This window comes from Hemitrygon akajei, chromosome 24 (genome assembly GCF_048418815.1).
Source record: "Hemitrygon akajei chromosome 24, sHemAka1.3, whole genome shotgun sequence".
NCBI classification, from domain to species: domain Eukaryota; kingdom Metazoa; phylum Chordata; class Chondrichthyes; order Myliobatiformes; family Dasyatidae; genus Hemitrygon; species Hemitrygon akajei.
The window spans coordinates 4793899-4814614 of record NC_133147.1 but is presented as its reverse complement, the minus strand read 5'-3'; the positions used below and the strand labels follow the sequence as shown (position 1 = coordinate 4814614).

Genomic DNA, 20716 nt, shown 5'->3' with positions numbered 1-20716 from the left:
GCGTTCCCTCGTCCCCGCTCCTCCAGGAGTGAGGCGTTCCCTCGTCCCCCGCTCCTCCAGGAACGAGGCGTTCCCTCGTCCCCGCTCCTCCAGGAACGAGGCGTTCCCTCGTCCCCGCTCCTCCAGGAACGAGGCGTTCCCTAGTCCCCGCTCCTCCAGGAGCGAGGCGTTCCCTCGTCCCCCGCTCCTCCAGGAACGAGGCGTTCCCTCGTCCCCGCTCCTCCAGGAGTGAGGCGTTCCCTCGTCCCCCGCTCCTCCAGGAACGAGGCGTTCCCTCGTCCCCACTCCTCCAGGAACGAGGCATTCCCTCCTCCCCTCTCTGGCAACGCGGCATTCCCTCGTCCCCTCTCCTCCAGGAACGAGGCATTCCCTCCTTCCTGCTCCTCTGGCAACACAGCGTTCCCTCCTCCAGGAACGAGGCATTCCCTCCTTCCTGCTCCTCTGGCAACACAGCGTTCCCTCCTCCAGGAACAACCATTCCCTCCTCCCCACTCCTCTGGCAACACGGCGTTCCCTCCTCCCTGCTCCTCTGGCAACGCGGCGTTCCCTCGTCCCCGCTCCTCCAGGAATGAGGCGTTCCCTTGTCCCCGCTCCTCCAGGAACGAGGCGTTCCCTCGTCCCCACTCCTCCAGGAACGAGGCGTTCCCTCCTCCCTGCTCCTCTGGCAACGCGGCGTTCCCTCGTCCCCACTCCTCCAGGAATGAGGCGTTCCCTCGGCCCCGCTCCTCTGGCAACGCGGCGTTCCCTCATCCCCACTCCTCCAGGAATGAGGCGTTCCCTCCTTCCCGCTCCTCTGACAACACAGCATTCCTTCCTCCCCACTCCTCCGGCAACGCGGCGTTCCCTCGGCCCCGCTCCTCCTGGAATGCGGCGTTCCCTCGTCCCCGCTCCTCTGGCAACACAGCGTTCCCTCCTCCAGGAACGAGGCATTCCTTCCTCCCCACTCCTCCGGCAACGCGGCGTTCCCTCGGCCCCGCTCCTCCTGGAATGCGGCGTTCCCTCGGCCCCGCTCCTCTGGCAACGCGGCGTTCCCTCGGCCCCGCTCCTCCTGGAATGCGGCGTTCCCTCGTCCCCGCTCCTCCTGGAACGCGGCGTTCCCTCGTCCCCTCTCCGGCAACGCGGCGTTCCCTCGTCCCCTCTCCTCCTGGAACGCGGCGTTCCCTCGTCCCCGCCCCTCTGGCAACGCGGCGTTCCCTCGGCCCCGCCCCTCCTGGAACGCGGCGTTTCCTCGTCCCCGCTCCTCCTGGAACGCGGCGTTCCCTCGTCCCCTCTCCTCCGGCAACGCGTCGTTCCCTCGTCCCCTCTCCTCCGGCAACGCGGCGTTCCCTCGTCCCCTCTCCTTCTGGAACGCGGCGTTCCCTCGTCCCCGCTCCTCTGGCAACGCGGCATTCCCTCGGCCCCGCTCCTCCTGGAATGCGGCGTTCCCTCGGCCCCGCTCCTCTGGCAACGCGGCGTTCCCTCGTCCCCACTCCTCCAGGAATGAGGCGTTCCCTCCTTCCCGCTCCTCTGACAACACAGCATTCCTTCCTCCCCACTCCTCTGGCAACGCGGTGTTCCCTCGGCCCCGCTCCTCCTGGAATGCGGCGTTCCCTCGTCCCCGCTCCTCCTGGAACGCGGCGTTCCCTCCTTCTCGCTCCTCCTGGAACGCGGCGTTCCCTCCTTCCCGCTCCTCCTGGAACGCGGCATTCCCTCCTTCCCGCTCCTCCTGGAACGCGGCGTTCCCTCGTCTCCGCTCCTCCTGGAACGCGGCGTTCCCTCGTCCCCTCTCCTCCGGCAACGCGGCGTTCCCTCGGCCCCTCTCCTCCTGGAACGCGGCGTTCCCTCGGCCCCGCTCCTCCTGGAACGCGGCGTTCCCTCGGCCCCTCTCCTCCGGCAACGCGGCGTTCCCTCGTCCCCACTCCTCCGGCAACGCGGCGTTCCCTCGGCCCCGTTCCTCCTGGAATGTGGCGATCCCTCCCTCGTCTCCACTCCTGGAACACATCGCTCTCTTGTCCCTACACCTCCAGTAACGCCGTGCTCTCTCGTCCCCGCTGTTCCAGCAACACGACGCTCCCTCGTTGCTGTCCCTCCCTCAATGTGGAGCTTCCTCAACCCACCCCCCCAGCACAAAGCTCCTTCCTTACCACCCGTACCACAGCGCAGAGCTCCCTCAGTGCCAGTGCCTTTGTGTGGAGTTCCTGCAGTGAGAGCTCCCCCTCCGCCCCTCTTCAGTGTGGGACTCCCTCCCTCCCTCCCTCCCTCTCTCCTCCCCCCCCCCGGGGCTCTAACAGCCGTGGCAGCAGGAGGCGGGGCTCCAGCGGCAAGGCGAGCGAGACGGCCTGCTCGTGAACCCTGTGGGTGTGAGCGTGAGTCACCAGGGCTGCTCTTGGCTTCTCACGTTGACAACAGGCATCGGGGGGGGGGTGGTGGGGGGTGGGGGGGAGTGACTGTACGGCTTGTGACGACTGCTACGGGCTCCAGCCTCCGCTCCGCAGCCTGCTTGGCCGAGGGCATCGTCCAGCGCTGTGAGTTCACCGACTGCGGGCGTGTCGGCGAGCTCAGGGGGGTGTGGGTTTCCGTGGGGGTGTGTGTCAAACAGTAGAACAGCCAAGTGTGTACTGATTGTATCTGTGTGTGTGTGAGAGAGAGAGAGAGAGAGAGAGATCAAGGGTGTCTTGGATGTGTGTGTGTGTGAGTGAGAGAGAGATCGAGCGTGTCGTGGATGTGTGTGTGTGTGATATCGAGCGTGTTGTGGCTGTGTGTGTGGGGGGGAGCGCAGGAAGAGCGGCACTGTAGTGTAGGCCAGTGGTCTTCGTTCTCCCCGTGACTGTGCGACTTCCTGCGGTTTCCTCCCGCATTCCAGAGGCGCTCGGGTTAGTAAATTACGGACATGTTATGTTGGTGCCGGAATTGTGACGACACCTGCGGATGCCCCCGGCGCAATCCTCGAAGTGCATTAGTCGTTGACGCAAAGGACGCCGTTCACTGTGTGTTTCGATGTGCGTGTGACAAATAAAGCTGATCTTTTTCTCTTTCAAGAGAGGAAGAGAGTGGCGGTGGGGCAGCCATGTCCGTGTGAAAGCTTTTTAACCACGAGCTCTACCTCCCGCGGTCTCTTCTGCGCAGCCCAACTTCCCGCTGCCGTTGTTTGAACTCCCGCACGGGGTAGGGTCTGTTGTAGTTCACCTGCCCCCTCCCCTCACCCCGAGGTTGAGGCTAAGCTATTTGACCATGTGAGGCATCACAGACAAGCTCCGAACGGAGCCTGTTTCAGCTGCAGTATGGAGATCCCTCCTCACGGCCCGTCCCGCAGTGGAGCTCCCTCACCAACCCTCCCTCGGAGCGCGCCTGCGATGCCTCACACAGCCTCAGGCTTTGGGGTGTTGGGGAGGGTGAATGAGAGAGAAGAGGGGAGCATAAGAGAGCAGTGGGGTGGAGGGAGCGGGACAGGTGAACAGCTGGAGACCCCACCCTGTGCAGGAGTTTGAATGATGGCAGTGGGAATTTGGGACGGGTGAGCTCCTTCCTCACTGCCTCTCCCTCACCATGGCACTCCCTCCTCATTGTCCCTCCCACAATGGAGCTCCCTCCTCACCGTCTCTCCCCCAGCACGGAGCTCCTTCCTCAACTGCCTCTCCCTCATCGTGGTGCTCTCTCCTCACCACAAGAAGCCTGTTTAATCCCCCTGATGCCATTCTGTCATCCAGTCAGCGTCACCATTGCTAGCCCGTATCGGAACCTCTGGGATCCGGTACGGGGGACCCTTCAAGCCCTGCAGCCAATGAATGAGGGTGCTCACTCCGCCTCCCCACCCCGCCACACACTCCTGGGACAGTCGGGTGGGCAATTACTGCCAAACACCCAGCTCCAGGGGCTGAGTTAAAGAGAACCCCAGACCCACTGACGCCAGGGAAGGGGGCGAAGTGGGTGAAGGCCAGGAGCATCCAGATGTGTGGCTTGGCTTGTGCACACCAAGAGATTCGATAGAGCAAGGGGTCCCTACTTTTGCTATACCGTGGACCAATATCATTAAGCAAGGGGTCCATGGATCCCCAGGTTGTGAACCCCTGCGATAGAGGTTTTTAAGATCATAGGTAGCGTAGACAGCCAGTCCAGCAGGATTGAAATGTCAAATAGCAGAGAGGGGGTGCACTTAAGGTGAGAGGGGCAAGGTTTAAGGGAGACGTGCGGGGAAGTTCTCTTTCTATCCAGAGACTGGTAGGTGAACAGCAGACAAAATCCATTTCCCAGGGTCAAAGTGTCATTTGCATGTGTTTAAGGTGAGAGTGGGAAAGTTTAAAGGAGACGTGCAGGGCAAGTTTTTTTTTAACACAGAGAGTGGAATGTCTGCCAGGAGTGATGGTGGACGCAGAAAAAAATCGAGGCATTCACGCAAGCAATGAATCAGATTTAATATCACCGGCATATGTCACAAAATTTGTTGTCGTTGTGGCAGCAGTACATTGCAATAGATAATAAAGAAAAAGATGTGAATTGTGATTCGTATATATATATATATTAAATAGTTAAATAAATAGTGCGAAAATAGAAATATAAAAAGTAATGAGGTGGTGTTCATGGGTTCAATGTGCAATCAGAAATCTGATAGCAGAGGGGAAGAAGCTGTTCCTGAATCATTGGGTGTGTGCCTCCTTCCTGACGGTAACAATGTGAAGGGGGCCTGGCCTGGGTGGTAGGGGTCCTTAATGATAGATGCTGCCTTCCCAAGGCACCGTTCCATGAAGATGTCCTGGACACTGGAGGCTCATGCCCTTGATGGAGCTGACTAATGTTACAAATCTCTACAGCTTATTTTGATCCTGTGCGGTAGCCACCCCCTCAACTCTCCCCCCCCCCCCCCCATACCAGACGGTGGTGCAGCCAGTTAGAATGCTCTCCACGGTATATCTGTAGAAATTTGTGAGTGATGAGGATTACGTTCAGTCAGGAGGGATCAGTTTAATTTGATGTTGTGTTTGGCACAGACAGAGCTGTGTGCAGATCTGGTCTCCCCCATTACAGGAGGGATACGGGGGCTCTGGCGAGAGAGTGCAAGAGGTTCACCAGGATGCTGCCTGGATTAGAGAGCATGAGGAGGAGAGGCTGGACGAACTTGGGCTGTTTTCTCTGGATCGGCGGAGGCCAAGGGGAGACCTGAGAGAGGTTTATAAGATTATGATAGACACAGGTAGAGGCGACAACCAACTTTAACCAGAGGGCATACATTTAAAGCAGGGGATTCCCAACCTTGTTTTACGCCATTTAGCAAGAGGTTCTTGGAGACGAAGTTGGGGAACTGCTGATTTAAGGTGATGGGGTGAGTAAAGAAGGGTATGTGTGGGGGGAGGTTCAATTTTCCACAGAGAGTAGTGGGTGCCTGGGTGGAGGAGGCAGGTAGGATAGAGGCATTTAGGAGGAAGGTGCAGGGAACGGAGGGACATGGAGGTGTCGCAGAACGGATTGGTTTAGTCAGGCACATCATTAATAATTGATATTATTTATTTATTTAGTGATGTGGTGCGGGATAGGCCCCTGGAGCTGCACCGCTCAGCAACACCCGATTTAACCCTAACCTAACCGCGGGACAATTTGTAACGACCAGTTAGCCTGCTCACCGGAACGCCGATGGCCTGTGGAAGGAAGCCAGAGCACCCTGAGGAAACCCACGCACGCGTTCCACGGGGAGGACGTACAGACTCCTTACAGAGGGCGCTGGGATTGGACTCCGAGCTGGAATGACGTCACGCTAACCGCTACGCTGTCGCGGCGCACATTTAGTTTGGAACAGCCCGAATGTCCGGAGGCCTGTTCATGTGTGACACTGACAATCTATCGACACCAGGTGGACACCTGACTCTGTTGGGCGAACACTTACCTCGGTGTGGGAGCCCTCTACTAACCCCCCCCCCCCAACCCCCATTTAACCTGTCACACCCACCTGAATGCTTAGGATCAGTTGAGGGTCCCCTTCCCAGCTCCACAGATGGGGTCAAGAATAGGGAAGAGGCTACATCATTCCAGTGAGCGATGAGCAAGTCTCACTTGACGTCTCCCTACCTTTTTTTTCCCCAGGGCTTTGGATCTGTGAGCCAGGCCGGCACTGGAATGCTGTGAGATTGTAGGGTCGGAATCGGCTGACTGGAACCAAGGTAACTCCCTTCCTGTTCGTTCTCCAGCTCCGTAAACTCCTCTGGTGCCCGATTGCTGAGACACTTCGGTGGTTGGAAATGTAGTGCTGTTGTGTGTGATTTTCACGCTTCCTTCAAGCCCTCCCTGAGACCCCATCTCCCCCTCCCTTTAAACCCAACGGGACCCCATGTCTCACTCCCTTTAAACACCCCCCCCAAGACTCCATCTCCCCCTCCCTTTAAACTCCCCCAGGACCCTGTCTCCCCCTCCCTTTAAACCCCCCCACGGAGATAGCATCTTCCCCTCCCTTTAACCCCCCCCCCGGACCCCATCTACCTCTCCCTTTAAACCCCCAGGACCCTGTCTCCCCCCTCCCTTTAAACCCCCTGGGACCCTGTCTCCCCCTCCCTGTAAACCCCCTGGGACCCTGTCTCCCCCTCCCTTTAAACCCTGGGACCCAGGTCTCCCCTCCCTTTAAACCCACTGGCACCCTGTCTTCCATTCACTTTAAACCCACTGGGACCCTGTGCTTCCCTCCCTTTAAACCCACCGGGACCCCATTTCCCACTCCCTGTAAACCCACCGGCACCCTGTCTTCCCCTCCCTTTGAACCCCGGGACCCAGGTCTCCCCGTCCCTTTAAACCCACCGGGACCCCATTTCCCACTCCCTGTAAACCCACCGGCACCCTGTCTTCCCCTCCCTTTGAACCCCGGGACCCAGGTCTCCCCGTCCCTTTAAACCCACCTGGACCCCATGTCCCACTCCCTTTAAACCCACCGGGACCCCATTTCCCACTCCCTGTAAACCCCCTGGGACCCTGTCTCCCCCTCCCTTAAACCCCCTGGGACCCTGTCTCCCCGTCCCTTTAAACCCTGGGACCCAGGTCTCCCCTCCCTTTAAACCCACCGGCACCCTGTCTTCCCCTCCCTTTGAACCCCGGGACCCAGGTCTCCCCGTCCCTTTAAACCCACCGGGACCCCATTTCCCACTCCCTGTAAACCCCCTGGGACCCTGTCTCCCCCTCCCTTAAACCCCCTGGGACCCTGTCTCCCCCTCCCTTTAAACCCTGGGACCCAGGTCTCCCCGTCCCTTTAAACCCACCTGGACCCCATGTCCCACTCCCTTTAAACCCACCGGGACCCTGTGACCTGCTCCCTTTAAACCCACTGGAAAGTTTATTATACTTCCGCATAATTTATTTATACAAAAAGTAAAAGTATAGACCGTCGAGAATATTAATAGAAAAAACATGCGAGGTCCTGGAAATCCACCCATCTGGCTCCACATGCGTCCCACGGGTTTGGGAATATTTCTGTTGCTATAGCAACCAGTTTCCTTCTGCGTTAACCCACAGGCCGTGAGGAATCCCGTAGCAACGGGGATCTTCGGGCGCCAGCGATCCACTCCCACACCTTCTCGCCCTGCCCTGGATCCGAACTACTTGCTGCTTTTCAATCTCTAAATGCTTTTCGTTCTCGCAAAGGAGAAATCCCCGATTTGCTTTTGAGGTAAGCATCGCCATCTGCCAACAGGGGGAGACCGTGGCGTCAACCTCTGGGAATCGCGTAGGTGGGCGCGGGGGTTTTTTTTTGTCTGTTTACGGAAATTTGTGATTCTTGAGCATTGACCTTGTCCCGTTGGATTTGATTAGCCTTCATTCGCTATGTGGACATCGAAACGTGCAGCACGTCAGTAACAGACACAATCCGAGGATTGTGCTGTGGACAGTCATGCTTCCTGCAACATCATTGTGTGCCCACAGCTCACTAATCCTAACCCGTATGCTTTCGGAATGTGGGAAGAAACTGAAGGAAACTTATGCAGTCATGGGGAGAACGTACAAACTCCTTATAAACAGCCATGGGACTCAAAACCTGGTTGGTGATCGCTCGCTGTGTCCAAATCTTGCCCCTCACATCTCCTTTCAAATTAGCTCCCTCATGTTAAATGCATGCTCTCCGGTAGTAGACATTTCAACCCTGGACGAAAGATGCTGTCTGTCTCTAAGCCTCTCATAATTTTACATGCAGCACAGTGACCGGTCCTTCTGTCCGACGAGCCCACTCCGCCCCATTACACCAATCTGAACAGTTAACCCGTACATCTTTGGGATGTGGGAGGAAACCAGAGCATCTGGAGGAAACAGGTCCGGTCACGGGAAGGTTGTTAAAGCTCAGTGGCGGGAATTGAACCCCGATCAGTGGCCGCTGGCGTTCGAAAGCAATTGCGCTAATCGCTAAGCTACCCATTCTGCGCGATGATCCTCTGCCCCAGATTTCCACACTCCTTGAACTCACCAATTAAAGATCTTCCCCAATAGGAGGGAAGGTTTACGAGGATGTTGAGGTTTTTGGAAGTTGAGCAGGTTGGAATTTTAATCACGTGGGCGTAAGAGAATGGGACGTTTATTTTGTGATAAAGTGCAGAGTAGGTCTCTCCAGTCCTTCCAGCCGTGCCGTCCAGCAAACCCCTATTTAACCCTAGCCTAATTTACTATGACCAGTTAACCCACTGACTGGTACGTCTTTGGACTGTGAGAGGAAACCCACACCGCCACAGGGAAAACGGAGCGGTGGGAATTGAACCCAGGTCGCTGGTACTGTAAAGCATTGTGCTAACAACTACACCACTGTGCCACCCTGTACAGGTGTATAAAATCATGAGGAACATAGGGTGAATATAAGCAGTCTTTCCGCCCCCCCCACCCCGAGTGGGGGAAATCAGGAATTAGTGGGCACAACTGAGAGGGGAGAGAATTAAAGGAGACCTGAGGGACAATGTTTAAGAGACATGTTAAGAGAAAGGTTTAGAAAGATATGGGGCAAATGCAGGCAACTGGGATTAGCTGAGGTGGAAATCTTGTTCAGTTTCTGTGGCATAATTGGTAAAATTAGATCATTTTTGCTGCATGTATTGAGGTGCAGTCCAGAAGAACGGTCTCAGCCTGACACATCGACTGTTTATTCCTTTCCTTAGATGCTGCCTGACCCACTGAGCTCCTCCAGCATTTTGTTTATGTTGCTATACAGATTACACTGGACAACAAATATTTTTGAAAGTGTTGCTTCCTCAGAATTTTAAAAAAATATTATGTTAGACTGCTTGGAGCTGAACACAAATATAATTTCAGACTACTTGTATCACGTAGGAATTTGGAGAAGCAAGAAATTAACTTTTATTTAATGTAAAGCGTTCAAATGTGAAACAGTGCTGATGCTTTGCAATAGTTCAACTAAGCTAAAAATATTCTGTTAGTGATTTTCATTTGGACTGAGTGTCTGAGGCTTCTCGTTTAAGTGTCGAACAATAGTCAGCCAGCATTGATGGATTCCAGTTGCCCTGATACCGTTTCTCCATGACCGCAATGTCCTGGTGAAACCTTTCACCGTGCTTGTTACTGACAGCGACAATATTTGTGGGAAAGAAGTCTAGATGGGAATGCAGGAAATGAATCTTTAGGGACATGTTTGCGCTTCATAGTTTGGTATGTTTGAAGCACGTTGTAACCAGCTGCATATAGACTGGTGCTCTGTAGTTGCCAAGAATATTTTCAGCAACACCCTTGAATGCCTACCATGCGATTTTCTCTGGTCCCACTAGAAGTTCTATGAATTGTCTGTCATTGATGACCTGTTTGATTTGTGGACCAACAAAAATGCCTTCCTCAGTCTTGGCATCAGTTACTCCGACTTATGAATTGAAATAACAAATATCAATAATTTCAGGGAAAAATGGCGCGTGATAGAGAAATTCCATGGCGATTTTCATGATCGGCAACCCCAAATCCTTAAGATCCACCTGAAGGTAGTCGGGAAGCGAAATCTTTGTTGCCCTTTGTTATTGTGCATCAAGGCAGTACAAGTGACAAGCAATGGCAGAATGCAGAATAAAGCGTTACAGCTGCTGCTGAGAAAGTGCAGCACAGGCAGTACTGTGCAAAGTTCATGCTGATGTAGACTCTGAGGTCGAGTCCATCTTACCGTACTATTCAGTAGTCGTATTACAGCGGGGTAGAAGCTGTCCTTGAGCCTGGTAGTTTGTGCTTTCGGGCTTTTCTACCTCCTGCCCAGTTTGGGGGGGTGGGTTGGGGGGAGAGAAGAGAGAATGTCTGGGGTGGGTGGTGGACTTTGATGGTGCCGGCTGCGTTACTGAGATAGCAGGAAGTGTAGACAGAGTCCATCGAGGAGAAACTGCTGTGCTGGTTTTTGATGTGCTGAGCCGTGACCACAAGTTTTTTAAGTCTCAAAGTATATTTAATGTATGTATTGAGTTCCTTAAGGTTGTTATAACCGGGGGTGGTAATGGGGACAAGCTCCCACTATCTCTTAAATGCTCCAAATGGCGTGCGTCTCAAACAGCCTCTGACAACCGAGTCCAGCTCCTGGCCTTCACGTGTGGCTTATGTACTCAGCCTGGCTGAACCGTTTCTACTGACAGGAGAAGGGGCAAAGGTGGGTTACTGGCGCCTTGAAAGTAGTTGCTTTGGGAAGATGGGGCTCGTCAGCCACGGTTGGCAGCTCATCTAGGAGAAGGAAAACTCTGATCTCAAGCCGCCGCTGCCTTGCGGCTGTGTCCTCTCATGGGGAAGGCTTCGGGAGTAAACCTCAGGGAAAAATACTAAGCCCGGCGGAACTGTTTCTGCTGACAGGAGACGGGACATTTGACCTGCACAGCCCTGTGGGAGGAAGTTCCACAGATTCCACTCTGGGAAGGGATAGTCAAGTGGAATGGGGTTTGGAGGGACAGTAAATCGCCATGATGGAATGACAGAGCAGACTGTGTGTGTCTGTGTCTCTCACTCACACTCTCTCTCTCTCTCACACACACACACACACACACACACACACACGCACACACACACACACACACACACACTTGCCACGTGTGCAAGTATGGTAAGGAACAGTGGAAAACATGCCTGGGCACCGCGGTAATGCAGCGACTAGCGTGGCGCAGTTACCGCTCGGGACGTTCCGGAGTTCAGTCCCGGCGCCCTCCATAAGGAATCTCTGTGCGTCATCCCGTGCAATGCGTGGGTTTCCTCCCTCAATCCAAGCACGTGCCAGTCTGTAGGTTAATTGGTCTTTGTAAATTGTCCTGAGCTTAGATCGGTGGGGTGTTGGGCGACGTGGCTCTTTGGGCTGGAAGGACCTGCAACCCCCGTAATTTATTAATCCTAGGTAAACAAACAAATAAATAAACTCAATGATTCAGGAACAGCTTCGATTTCTGAATGGACATTGAATCCATGAACACTACCTCTTGTTTTTATACCGTTGCACTATTTAATTTAATTTCTGATTCTGATTCTAATTTAACTTTTTAAATATTAACTGTACTGTGTTTTATTACTACGTCTTGCAATGTGCTGCTGCCACATAACAAATTTCACGATGTGTACTTGTGTTGATTCTGATTCTAAATCGATCAATCAATCGCAGGCTCGTCGATACAGTGCACAGAATATAAATTGTAAAGGTGGAGAAGAACAAGGGCTGTGTGAGAACAGGGCCGTAAGAAGCAAAGACACGATCAGGGACAAGTCCGTGTTGGCCCATAGTGTTGTGATGGATTTGGGTGGTGCAGGTCAGTTCAAGAACAAGATTGTTGAAGGGAGGTACCTGGTGGTGTGGGACTTCGGGCTTCTGTATCTCCTGCCTGACGGTAGCAGCAAAAAGATGGAATAAGACCATAAGCCACAGGAGCAGAAGTAGGCCATTTGGCCCATTGGGTCTTTTCTGCCTTTCAATCCTGGCTGATTTATTTTCAATCTCAACGCCATTCTCCTGCCCTTGCCTTGACTATAATCAAGGACCTATCAACTTCTGCTTTAAGTATACCCAGTGTTACGTACCCCGTAACTGGGTCACTTAGCAGCAAAGATAGAGAGGTCCGTTGAAGTCTGATGGTACTATTTTAAAAAGTATTTATTGATAAAGGGGCACAAAAATAAGATTAATGCAAATATACAGATAATATACATCGTCAATACTAAATCTAAAAGCGCGGGTATAATAATAATCAATGAAAACTAGCTCTATCGTTGTCTAGGGGATAATGTATTGGCCGATGGAAATATAACAGTCACTGTTAGTTCGTTCAAGCTGCAACGTTTTGGGTTTAAGAGAGAGACAGTTTAAACTTGCCCAGGTCTTTTATGATGCCAATCCTTTTGAGTCGGGGAAGTTGGTTTCCCCGTTGCTAGTTAAAAGCCGTTTTCCGTGGTACCAGCGTTCAGTTCCAAGCAACGGAACTGAACGCACGTGGCCTCCTTCAAATGGTTTCCCGCTATTACGGGATCGCTAGCGTTTCTTCTGGTGCGTCTGAGGGGCTGTTCCCACAGACCCTCTTTTTATCCTGACTCACAGGGGCTCAGGTGTCAATCAGGTTGGGGATGATGCAATCCCTTCACCAACCTCCTCCTTGGTTCATTGCCTGGGGCGTCGATGCATCGTCCAGGATGCAATGCACAAGTCCGTCTCCAAGAGACAATAGCCGGCATCAATGGGTCCGCCTCTCGGAGGCCAAGGCACATTCCAACGCCTTGTGGATTCGGCATGTCTTTCTCTCATTTCCTGGGTCTCCTGAATTGACTCAGAAGTGATCTTGCGATTCTCACAAAGGAGGGGGCTACCCCCGCACCCTTCGGCCCCTCAGAGCTGTGGTACATTCATAACACCAGTGACTAGGCCTCCACAGCCGTCTGTGGCAATTCACCACTCTTTGGCTAAAGAAAGTCTTCCTCATCTCTGTTCCTTCTCTTCTGAGGCTGTTCCATGTGGGCATGGACTCCCCCAAAATAGAAAACATCCTCTTCACGTCCACTCTGTCTAGGCCTTTCAATATTCAATGTTTTAATGAGATTCCCCTATCATTCTTCTAAACTCTAGCGCCTTCAAGCACTTCTTGTACGTTAACCCTTTAATTCCTGGGATCATGCTCATGAACTTCCTCTGGATCTTCTCCTATGTCAGCACAACCTTCAGTAGATAAGGGGTCCGTGTCCCAGGTACCAAGTTACAGTGAAAATCTCATCTTGCACACTGTTCATACAGATCAGATCATTACCCAGTATGCTGAGGTAGAACCAGGTAAAACAATAACAGAATGCAGAATAAAGTGTCACAGTGACAGAGAAAGTGCAGTGCAGGTAAATGATAAGGTGCAAGATCGTAACGAGGTTGATTGTGAGATCAAGAGTCCATCTTATCGTACAAGATGCCCGTTATTCAAGAGTCTGATACTAGAGGGATAGAAGCTGTCCCTGAGCCTGGTGGTCGGTGCTTTCAGGTTTTTGTATTTTCTGCCTGATGGGAGGGGGGAGAGAGAATGTCCAGTGTGGGTGGGGTCTTTGATTCTGCTGGTTGCTTTACTGAGGCAGAGAGAAGTGTAGACAGGAGGGGAGGCTGGTTTCCGTGATGTGCTGAGCTGTGTCCATGACTCTCTGCAGTTTCTTGCAGACGTGGGCAGAGCCGTTGCTGCACCAAGCTGTGATACACCCAGACAGAAAGTTTTCCGGAAGAAAAAAGTTGGTGAGGTTCAACGGGCCATGCTAAATTTTATTCCCCTCCATAGATGCTGAGTTCCTCCAGCATTGTGTGCGCATTGCTCTGAATTCCCAGCATCTGTAGGGTGTCTTGCGTCCAGCAAAAATAAACCCTGCTCCAATCCAGTCTCTCCTGTCGGCAGCCCTCTGCTCCAGATGTTGTGCTTGTGAGTCTCGTCCATCCTGTCTGTGAGAGGGGGAGCTGAGGGAGGAATTAAATCTCCTGGGGGTGGGGGGTACATTTCACACTGGCGCTGGACTCAAGGTTTCCAGATGTGACTTGGGTGAGCACTGGAGGGAGAAGGATCAGGAAAGCATTGAAGGTTCGATGGGCCTAATTCTGCCTCTGGGTGTTGTGGTCTTATGGGTGAGGAGCAGGAAGTACAGGGACAGAAATAACAGGAGCAATGCTGCTTATTTAATTTAATTTTTAAAATTATACTTCTAATTATAATTTATAGTTTTTATTATGCGCTGTACTGCTGCCACAAAACAGCAGATTTCGTGACATTACACACAAAGTGCTGGAGGAACTCTGCAGGTCAGGCAGCATCAATGGAGGGGTATAAACAGTGGACATTTCGGGCCGAGACCCTTCTTCAGGACTGGGAAGGAAGGGGGAAGATGCCAGGATAAAAAGTGGGGTGAGAGGGGAAGGAGGATGGTGAGAAGATAGGTGTGTGGGAAAGGGAAAGGGCCAGAGAGGAAGGAATCTGATAGGAGAGGAGAGTGCGGACCAGAGTAGAAAGAGGAGGAGGAGGTGAGGAGAGGTAAGAAGCCAGAGTGAGGAACTGAAGAAGTGAGGGAGAGATGAATACTGATTCCCCCCCCCCCGTACTGTTCCCCACTTTGTCTTCATTGGTCTTCTCATCTGCCAGTCACCTCCCCTTGAATCCCCTCCTCCTTCCTTTTCTTCTATGGACCCTCTCCTCTCCTTTGGCTCTGATAGCTGGAAGGTAATAGGTGAAGCCAGGTGGGTAGGAAAGGTAAAGGGCTGGGGAGGAAAGAACCTGATAGGATTTTACCGGAAGGAGAAATCGATATTCATGCCATCAGGTTGGAGGCTACCCAGACGGAATACAAGGTGTCGCTCCTGCACCCTGTAGGTGGCCTCATCGTGGCACAGGAGGAGGCCACGGACCAGCATGTCGGAATGGGAATGGGAGCCGGAGATAAAACGCTGAGCCACCAGGAAGTGCCGCTTTTGTCAGACGGGGCAGTTCCCCCCCCCAACTCACCATTGTAGAGGAGTGCTGCATCAGGAGCACTGGATACAACTCCAGAAGATTTGCAGGTGAAGTGTTAGCTCACCTGGAACCACAGGACCTTCTCAAGTCGAGGTTATTGTCACCTGCACCAGTACCAGGACAAACTTGGAGCAGCATTACACACATTGGTACAGAGGAAACAGAACATAAAGTAACCATCAGTTGTACATAAATCATCTTGAGGCCCTCCGCCGGTCAGGGTCGACCCTGGATGTTGCATCCCAGCTGTCTACGTGATACGCAGGCCAGAATGGTACAATATGGACAGCAGGCTCCCCCCTCTCCACCCAGCTGAATGCAGAGGAATCGCCGAGACCGATACATTTTGGCACCACTAGTGTCGTAGGAGATGCCAGTCAGCGTTGAACTCAACATAGGACTCCAGCTTCTGACTTTTCCTCTGGATTTACTCCTGAACTTTCCCCATGTGTGGGTATGCCCTCAGGGAGGCTTGAGATCAGCTCTTTCGCTCTCCTAGATGAGCTACCGACCACAGCTGACGAGCCCCATCTGAAGCAACTTGTTTTAAGGCGCCAGTAACCGGCCTTTGCCCCTGCTCCTGTCAGTAGAAACAGTTCTGCTGGGCTTGGTAGCTAAGCCACACATGAAGGCCAGGAGCTGTCAGAGGCTGTTTGAGAAGCACACCATTGGGAGCATGTAACAGGTCTTCCCACTACCACCTCTGGCTATAGCAGCCTTAAGGACCCTACGAATATTGAAAGGCCTCGACAGAGTGGACGTGGAGAGGGTGCTTCCAATAGTGGGAGATCCATGACCAGAGGGCGTGGCTTCAGAACAGAATGACATACCTCTGTTTTATTTCAAGATTCCACATGCTTATTGGGCCCTTCTGACTTAACGAGCTGGTGCCACCCAATTACACCCAAGTGACCAATTAACCTACTAACCCTTTGGACTGTGGGAGGATACCAGAGCACCTGGAGGAAACTCAAGGGAGAACGTACAGTCTCCTTACGGACAGCAGTGGGAACTGAACCTGGGTTGCTGATGCCCTTTAGAGCAGAGATGAGGAGGAATTTCTTTAACCAGTTGGTGTGGAATTCATTGCCACAAACGGCTTGAGGCCACGTCATTGGGTATATTTAAAGCAGAGATTAATAGGTTCTTGATGATTCTATGTCCTTTGGGTGAGGGGGAGAACCTGGGGGGAGTTAATGGGAAAATAGGCGGATCTGATTTGGGAGCTGGGCTGTGTTAGGTACTGATTTTGTCCCACTCTTTAAACTCATTCATTTGAAGCTCTTGCCCCTTTAAAGGAAAAAAAGCTTTCTCAAAGTTCAAAAGTTCATTTATTATCAAAGAATGACTACTGTATACAACCTTGAGATTCGTTTCTGTACAGGCAGCCACAAAATAAAAAAAAACCAATAGAATCCATTTTAAAAAAAGACCATCAAACACCCAGTGTGCAGGGAAAAAACCCAAGCCACGCAAACAATAATAACATTCAGAACAGAGACAGCCAGGAAGCCAGTCATCACTGCGGCCGACCCAGGAGCTGGTTATTTGCAGGCCTGTGTGAGAACGAGTGAACCACTCCAAGCAGCGAGGTGAACACCGGCCCATCCCTCGCCTCCAGCCCCGATGCCCTGACCTTTTCAATCTGGCACGGTGCCTAGGTCTGTGTTCATCTGTGCTGATCACAACAGGGAGCAGTACAGCACAGGAGCAACCAAATAAAGCTCGATCGTTGGTTATCTTATGACGTGGGCGATCACGGTCTTCCCGTGACCATGATTGTTCTTCGCAAATTGTTTCTACAGAAGTGGCTTGCGAATGCCTTCTGGGCAGTGTCTTTACAAGTCGGGTGACCCCGGCCATTATCAATACTCTTCAGAGATTGTCTGTCTGGTGTCAGCGGTGGCATTAGCAGGACTTGTGATCTGCACTGGCTGCTCGTACGACCATTCACCACCTGCACCCATGGCTTCATATGACCGTGATCACATATCTTCCCCCATTCTGACGATTGCTCCAAACAATAACTGAACCGCTTGATCATGTCTGCATCAAAGTTCAAAGTAGAATTTATGATCAGAGTACATATATGTCACCACATACAACCCTGAAATTCGTTTTCCTGCGGGGCATACTTAGCAAATCTATACAACAGAAACTGTGAATTGTTAACATCAGGAACTGTAAACTGTAAACAAACTGCAAATGCAGATCATAATTAAATAGCAATCAATAATGAGCATGAATTAACAAGATAGAGTCAATAGACAGTAGGTGCAGGAGTAGGCCATTCGGCCCTTCTAGCCAGCACCGCCATTCACTGTGATCATGGCTGATCATACACAATCAGTACCCCGTTCCTGCCCGCTCCCCATATCCCTTGACCCCGCTATCTATAAGAGCTCTATCCAACTCTCTCTTGAATGCATCCAGAGACTTGGCCTCCACTGCCTTCTGGGGCAGAGCATTCCACATATCCACCGCTCTCTGGGTGAAAAAGTTTTTCCGCATCTCTGTTCTAAATGGCCTACCCCTTATTCTTAAACTGTGGCCTCTAGTTCTGGACTCACCCATCAGTGGGAACATGCTTCCTGCCTCCAGCGTGTCCAATCCCTTAATAATCTTATATGTTTCAGTCAGATCCCCTCTCATCCTTCTAAATTCCAGTGTACACAAGCCCAGTCGCTCCAATCTTTCAACATATGACAGTCCTGCCATTCCAGGAATTAATCTTGTGAATCTACGCTGCACTCCCTCAATAGCAAGAATGTCCTTCCTCAAATTTGGAGACCAAAACTGCACACAATACTCCAGGTGGGGTCTCACCAGGGCCCTGTATAGCTGCAGAAGGACTTCTTTACTCCTATACTCAATTCCTTTTGTTATAAAGGCCAGCATGCCATTAGCTTTCTTCACTGCCTGCTGTACCTGCATGCTTGCTTTCATTGACTGATGTACAAGAACACCTAGATCTCGTTGTACTTCCCCTTTTCCTAACTTGACTCCATTTAGATAGTAATCTGCCTTCCTGTTCTTGCCACCAAAGTGGATAACCTCACATTTATCCACATTAAACTGCATCTGCCATACATTTGCCCACTCACTCAACCTGTCCAAGTCACCCTGCATTCTCATAACATCCTCCTGACATTTCACACTGCCACCCAGCTTTGTGTCATCGGCAAATTTGCTAATGTTACTTTTAATCCCTTCATCTAAATCATTAATGTATATTGTAAACAGCTGCGGTCCCAGCACCAAACCTTGTGGTACCCCACTGGTCACAGCCTGCCATTCCGAAAGGGACCCGTTAATCGCTACTCTTTGTTTCCTGTCAGCCAGCCAATTTTCAATCCATGTCAGTACTCTGCCCCCAATACCATGTGCCCTAATTTTGCCTGCTAATCTCCTATGTGGGACTTTATCAAAAGCTTTCTGGAAGTCCAGGTCCACTACATCCACTGGCTCGCCCTTGTCCATTTTCATAGTTACATCCTCAAAAAACTCCAGAAGATTAGTCAAGCATGATTTTCCCTTCATAAATCCATGCTGACTCGGACTGATCCTTTTACTGCTATCCAAATGTGTCGTAATTTCCTCTTTTATAATTGACTCCAGCATCTTTCCCACCACTGACGTCAGGCTAACCAGTCTATAATTCCCTGTTTTCTCTCTCCCTCCTTTCTTGAAAAGTGGGACAACATTAGCCACCCTCCAATTAGCAGGAACTGTTCCTGAATCTATAGAACATTGGAAAATGATTACCAATGCGTCCACGATTTCTAGAGCCACCTCTTTAAGTACCCTGGGATGCAGACCATCAGGTCCCGGGGACTTATCAGCCTTCAGACCCAACAGTCTATCCAACACCGTTTCTTGCCTAATATAAATTTCCTTCAGTTCATCCTTTACCCTAGTTCCTTTGGCCACTATTACATCTGTCCTTAAATGAGTGTAGCTATCCCCTTTTGTTCAAGAGCCTGATGGCTGAGGGGTAGTAACTGTTCTTGAACGTGGTGGTGTGACTCCTGAAGCCTCCTGTACATTTGAAATGATGGCAGCAGCGAGAAATGAGCATGGCCTGGGTGGTGAGGATCTCTGGTCATGATGGATGCTGCTTTTCAAGTAGATGTGCTTAATGGTTGGGAGGGTTTTACCCATGACGTACTGGGCCAAGTCCACTACCTTTTGTTGGATTCTCTGCTCAAGGGCATTGATGTGCCCATGCCAGTCAGCACACACCCCACCACAAACCTATAGAAGTTTGCCAGGGTTTCCAGTGACGCGCTGACTCTCCATAGTCTCCATGCTTTTACGCGTTGAGTTGCCGCCACATGATTGGCTGATTAGATATTTGCATTAACAAGCGGGTGTGCAGCTGTACCTAATAAAGTGGCCACCGTGTGCAGCATCACTAGAAATTGCCAAAAGCGCCTATGAGGTAGTGTCCGTGGGTTCCTGGACCGTTCAGAAGTCTGGATGGTGGAGGGAGAGAAGAAGCTGTATTGTTGAGTTTGAACCATTGAGCCTTCAGGGCCCTGATGGTAGTCATGAGAAGAGGACATGTCCAACAAGCTGAGGGTTCTTAGTGAGTCTACCACCGTCTACTGCCCCTTGCGATCCTGTGCATTGGCGTCTCTGGACCAGCCGGTCACCACTGTAAGCCTGGAGAAATATGTCAGATTGAAGAGATAAGACGAGGGAGTCATAGGGGGATCAGAAGTGGAGAGAGTGAGCAATTACAAGTTCCTGGGTGTCAGTATCGCTGAGGACCTAACCTGGACCCAACACATCGATGTAACTATAAAGAAGGCAGAACAGCAGCTAAATTTTATTAGGAGTTTGAGGAGATTTGGTATGTCACCTAAAACACTTGCAAACTTCTACAAATGTACTGTGGAGAGCATTCTAACTGGCTGCATCACTGACTGGTATTGGGGTGGGGGCTACTGCCCAGGATCGAAGTAAGCTGCAGAGATTTGTAAAGTTAGTCAGCTCATCATGGGCCCTAGTCACCAGAGTACCAAGGAGCGATGCCTCAAAAAGACAACTTCCATCATTAAGGACCCCATCACCCAGGTCATGTCCTGTTCTCATTACTACCATCAGGGAGGAGGTACAGAAGTCTGAAGGCACACACTCAACGATTCAGGGACAGCTTCTTCCCCTCTGCCGTCCATGAATGGACAATGAACCCATGAACAGTACCTCACTACTTTTTTATTTCCTATTTTTTGCACTATTTATTTAATTTAACTGTTCAATATACATATATATTTACTGTAATTCGCAGTTTTTTTCATGGATTGCATTGTACAACTTTCACAACACATGCTGGTGATATTCAACCGGATTCTGATTCTGAGTCTATGCCAAAGCTCCTCGATCCCCTAATGAAGTAGAGCCGCTGGCGTGCGTTCTTCGTGATCGCGTCAATGTGTTATTCCCGGGACAGGTCCTCCGAGATTGTAAAATCGGTTTACCACTGTCACGTGTGCCGAGGTCCAGTGAGAGATTTTATTTTGCATGTCATCCATGCAGATCATTTCATTACAATAGGGCATCAAGGTTGGACAAGGGAAAAAAAACGATAACAGAATGCAGAATGAAGTGTTACAGCCACAGAGAGAGTGCACCGCAGGCAGACAATGAGGTGAAAGGCCACGACGAGGTAGATCGCGAGGTCGATGTCGCACCAGGGGATTGCTCTGTAGTCTTAAAACAGCGGGGTAGAAGCTGTCCTTTGAGCCTGCCAGTACATGCTTTCAGGCTTTTGCATTTTCTGACTGACGGGAAACTCTAGGGTGGGTGGG

General features: G+C 51.5%; 1 protein-coding gene across 12 annotated transcripts in view; it reads left to right on the top strand.

The window, feature by feature from the left end:
* Positions 1-20716, top strand: part of LOC140715821 (uncharacterized) — a 207158-nt gene that overhangs the window by 92640 nt on the left and 93802 nt on the right. For 7 of the 12 annotated variants that reach the window (XM_073028226.1, XM_073028235.1, XM_073028234.1 and 4 more), the window contains 2 exons: positions 6052-6128; positions 7465-7618. Coding sequence is in view for 4 of the 12 variants with exons in the window: in XM_073028237.1 (XP_072884338.1) it covers positions 11678-11696 (19 nt within the window). In the remaining 8 variants the exon portion in view is untranslated. Of the gene's footprint in view, positions 1-2430; positions 2505-6051; positions 6129-7464; positions 7619-11575; positions 11697-20716 lie in introns of those variants that run through there. The other 5 variants (XM_073028237.1, XM_073028238.1, XM_073028236.1 and 2 more) reach the window with 3 other exon arrangements.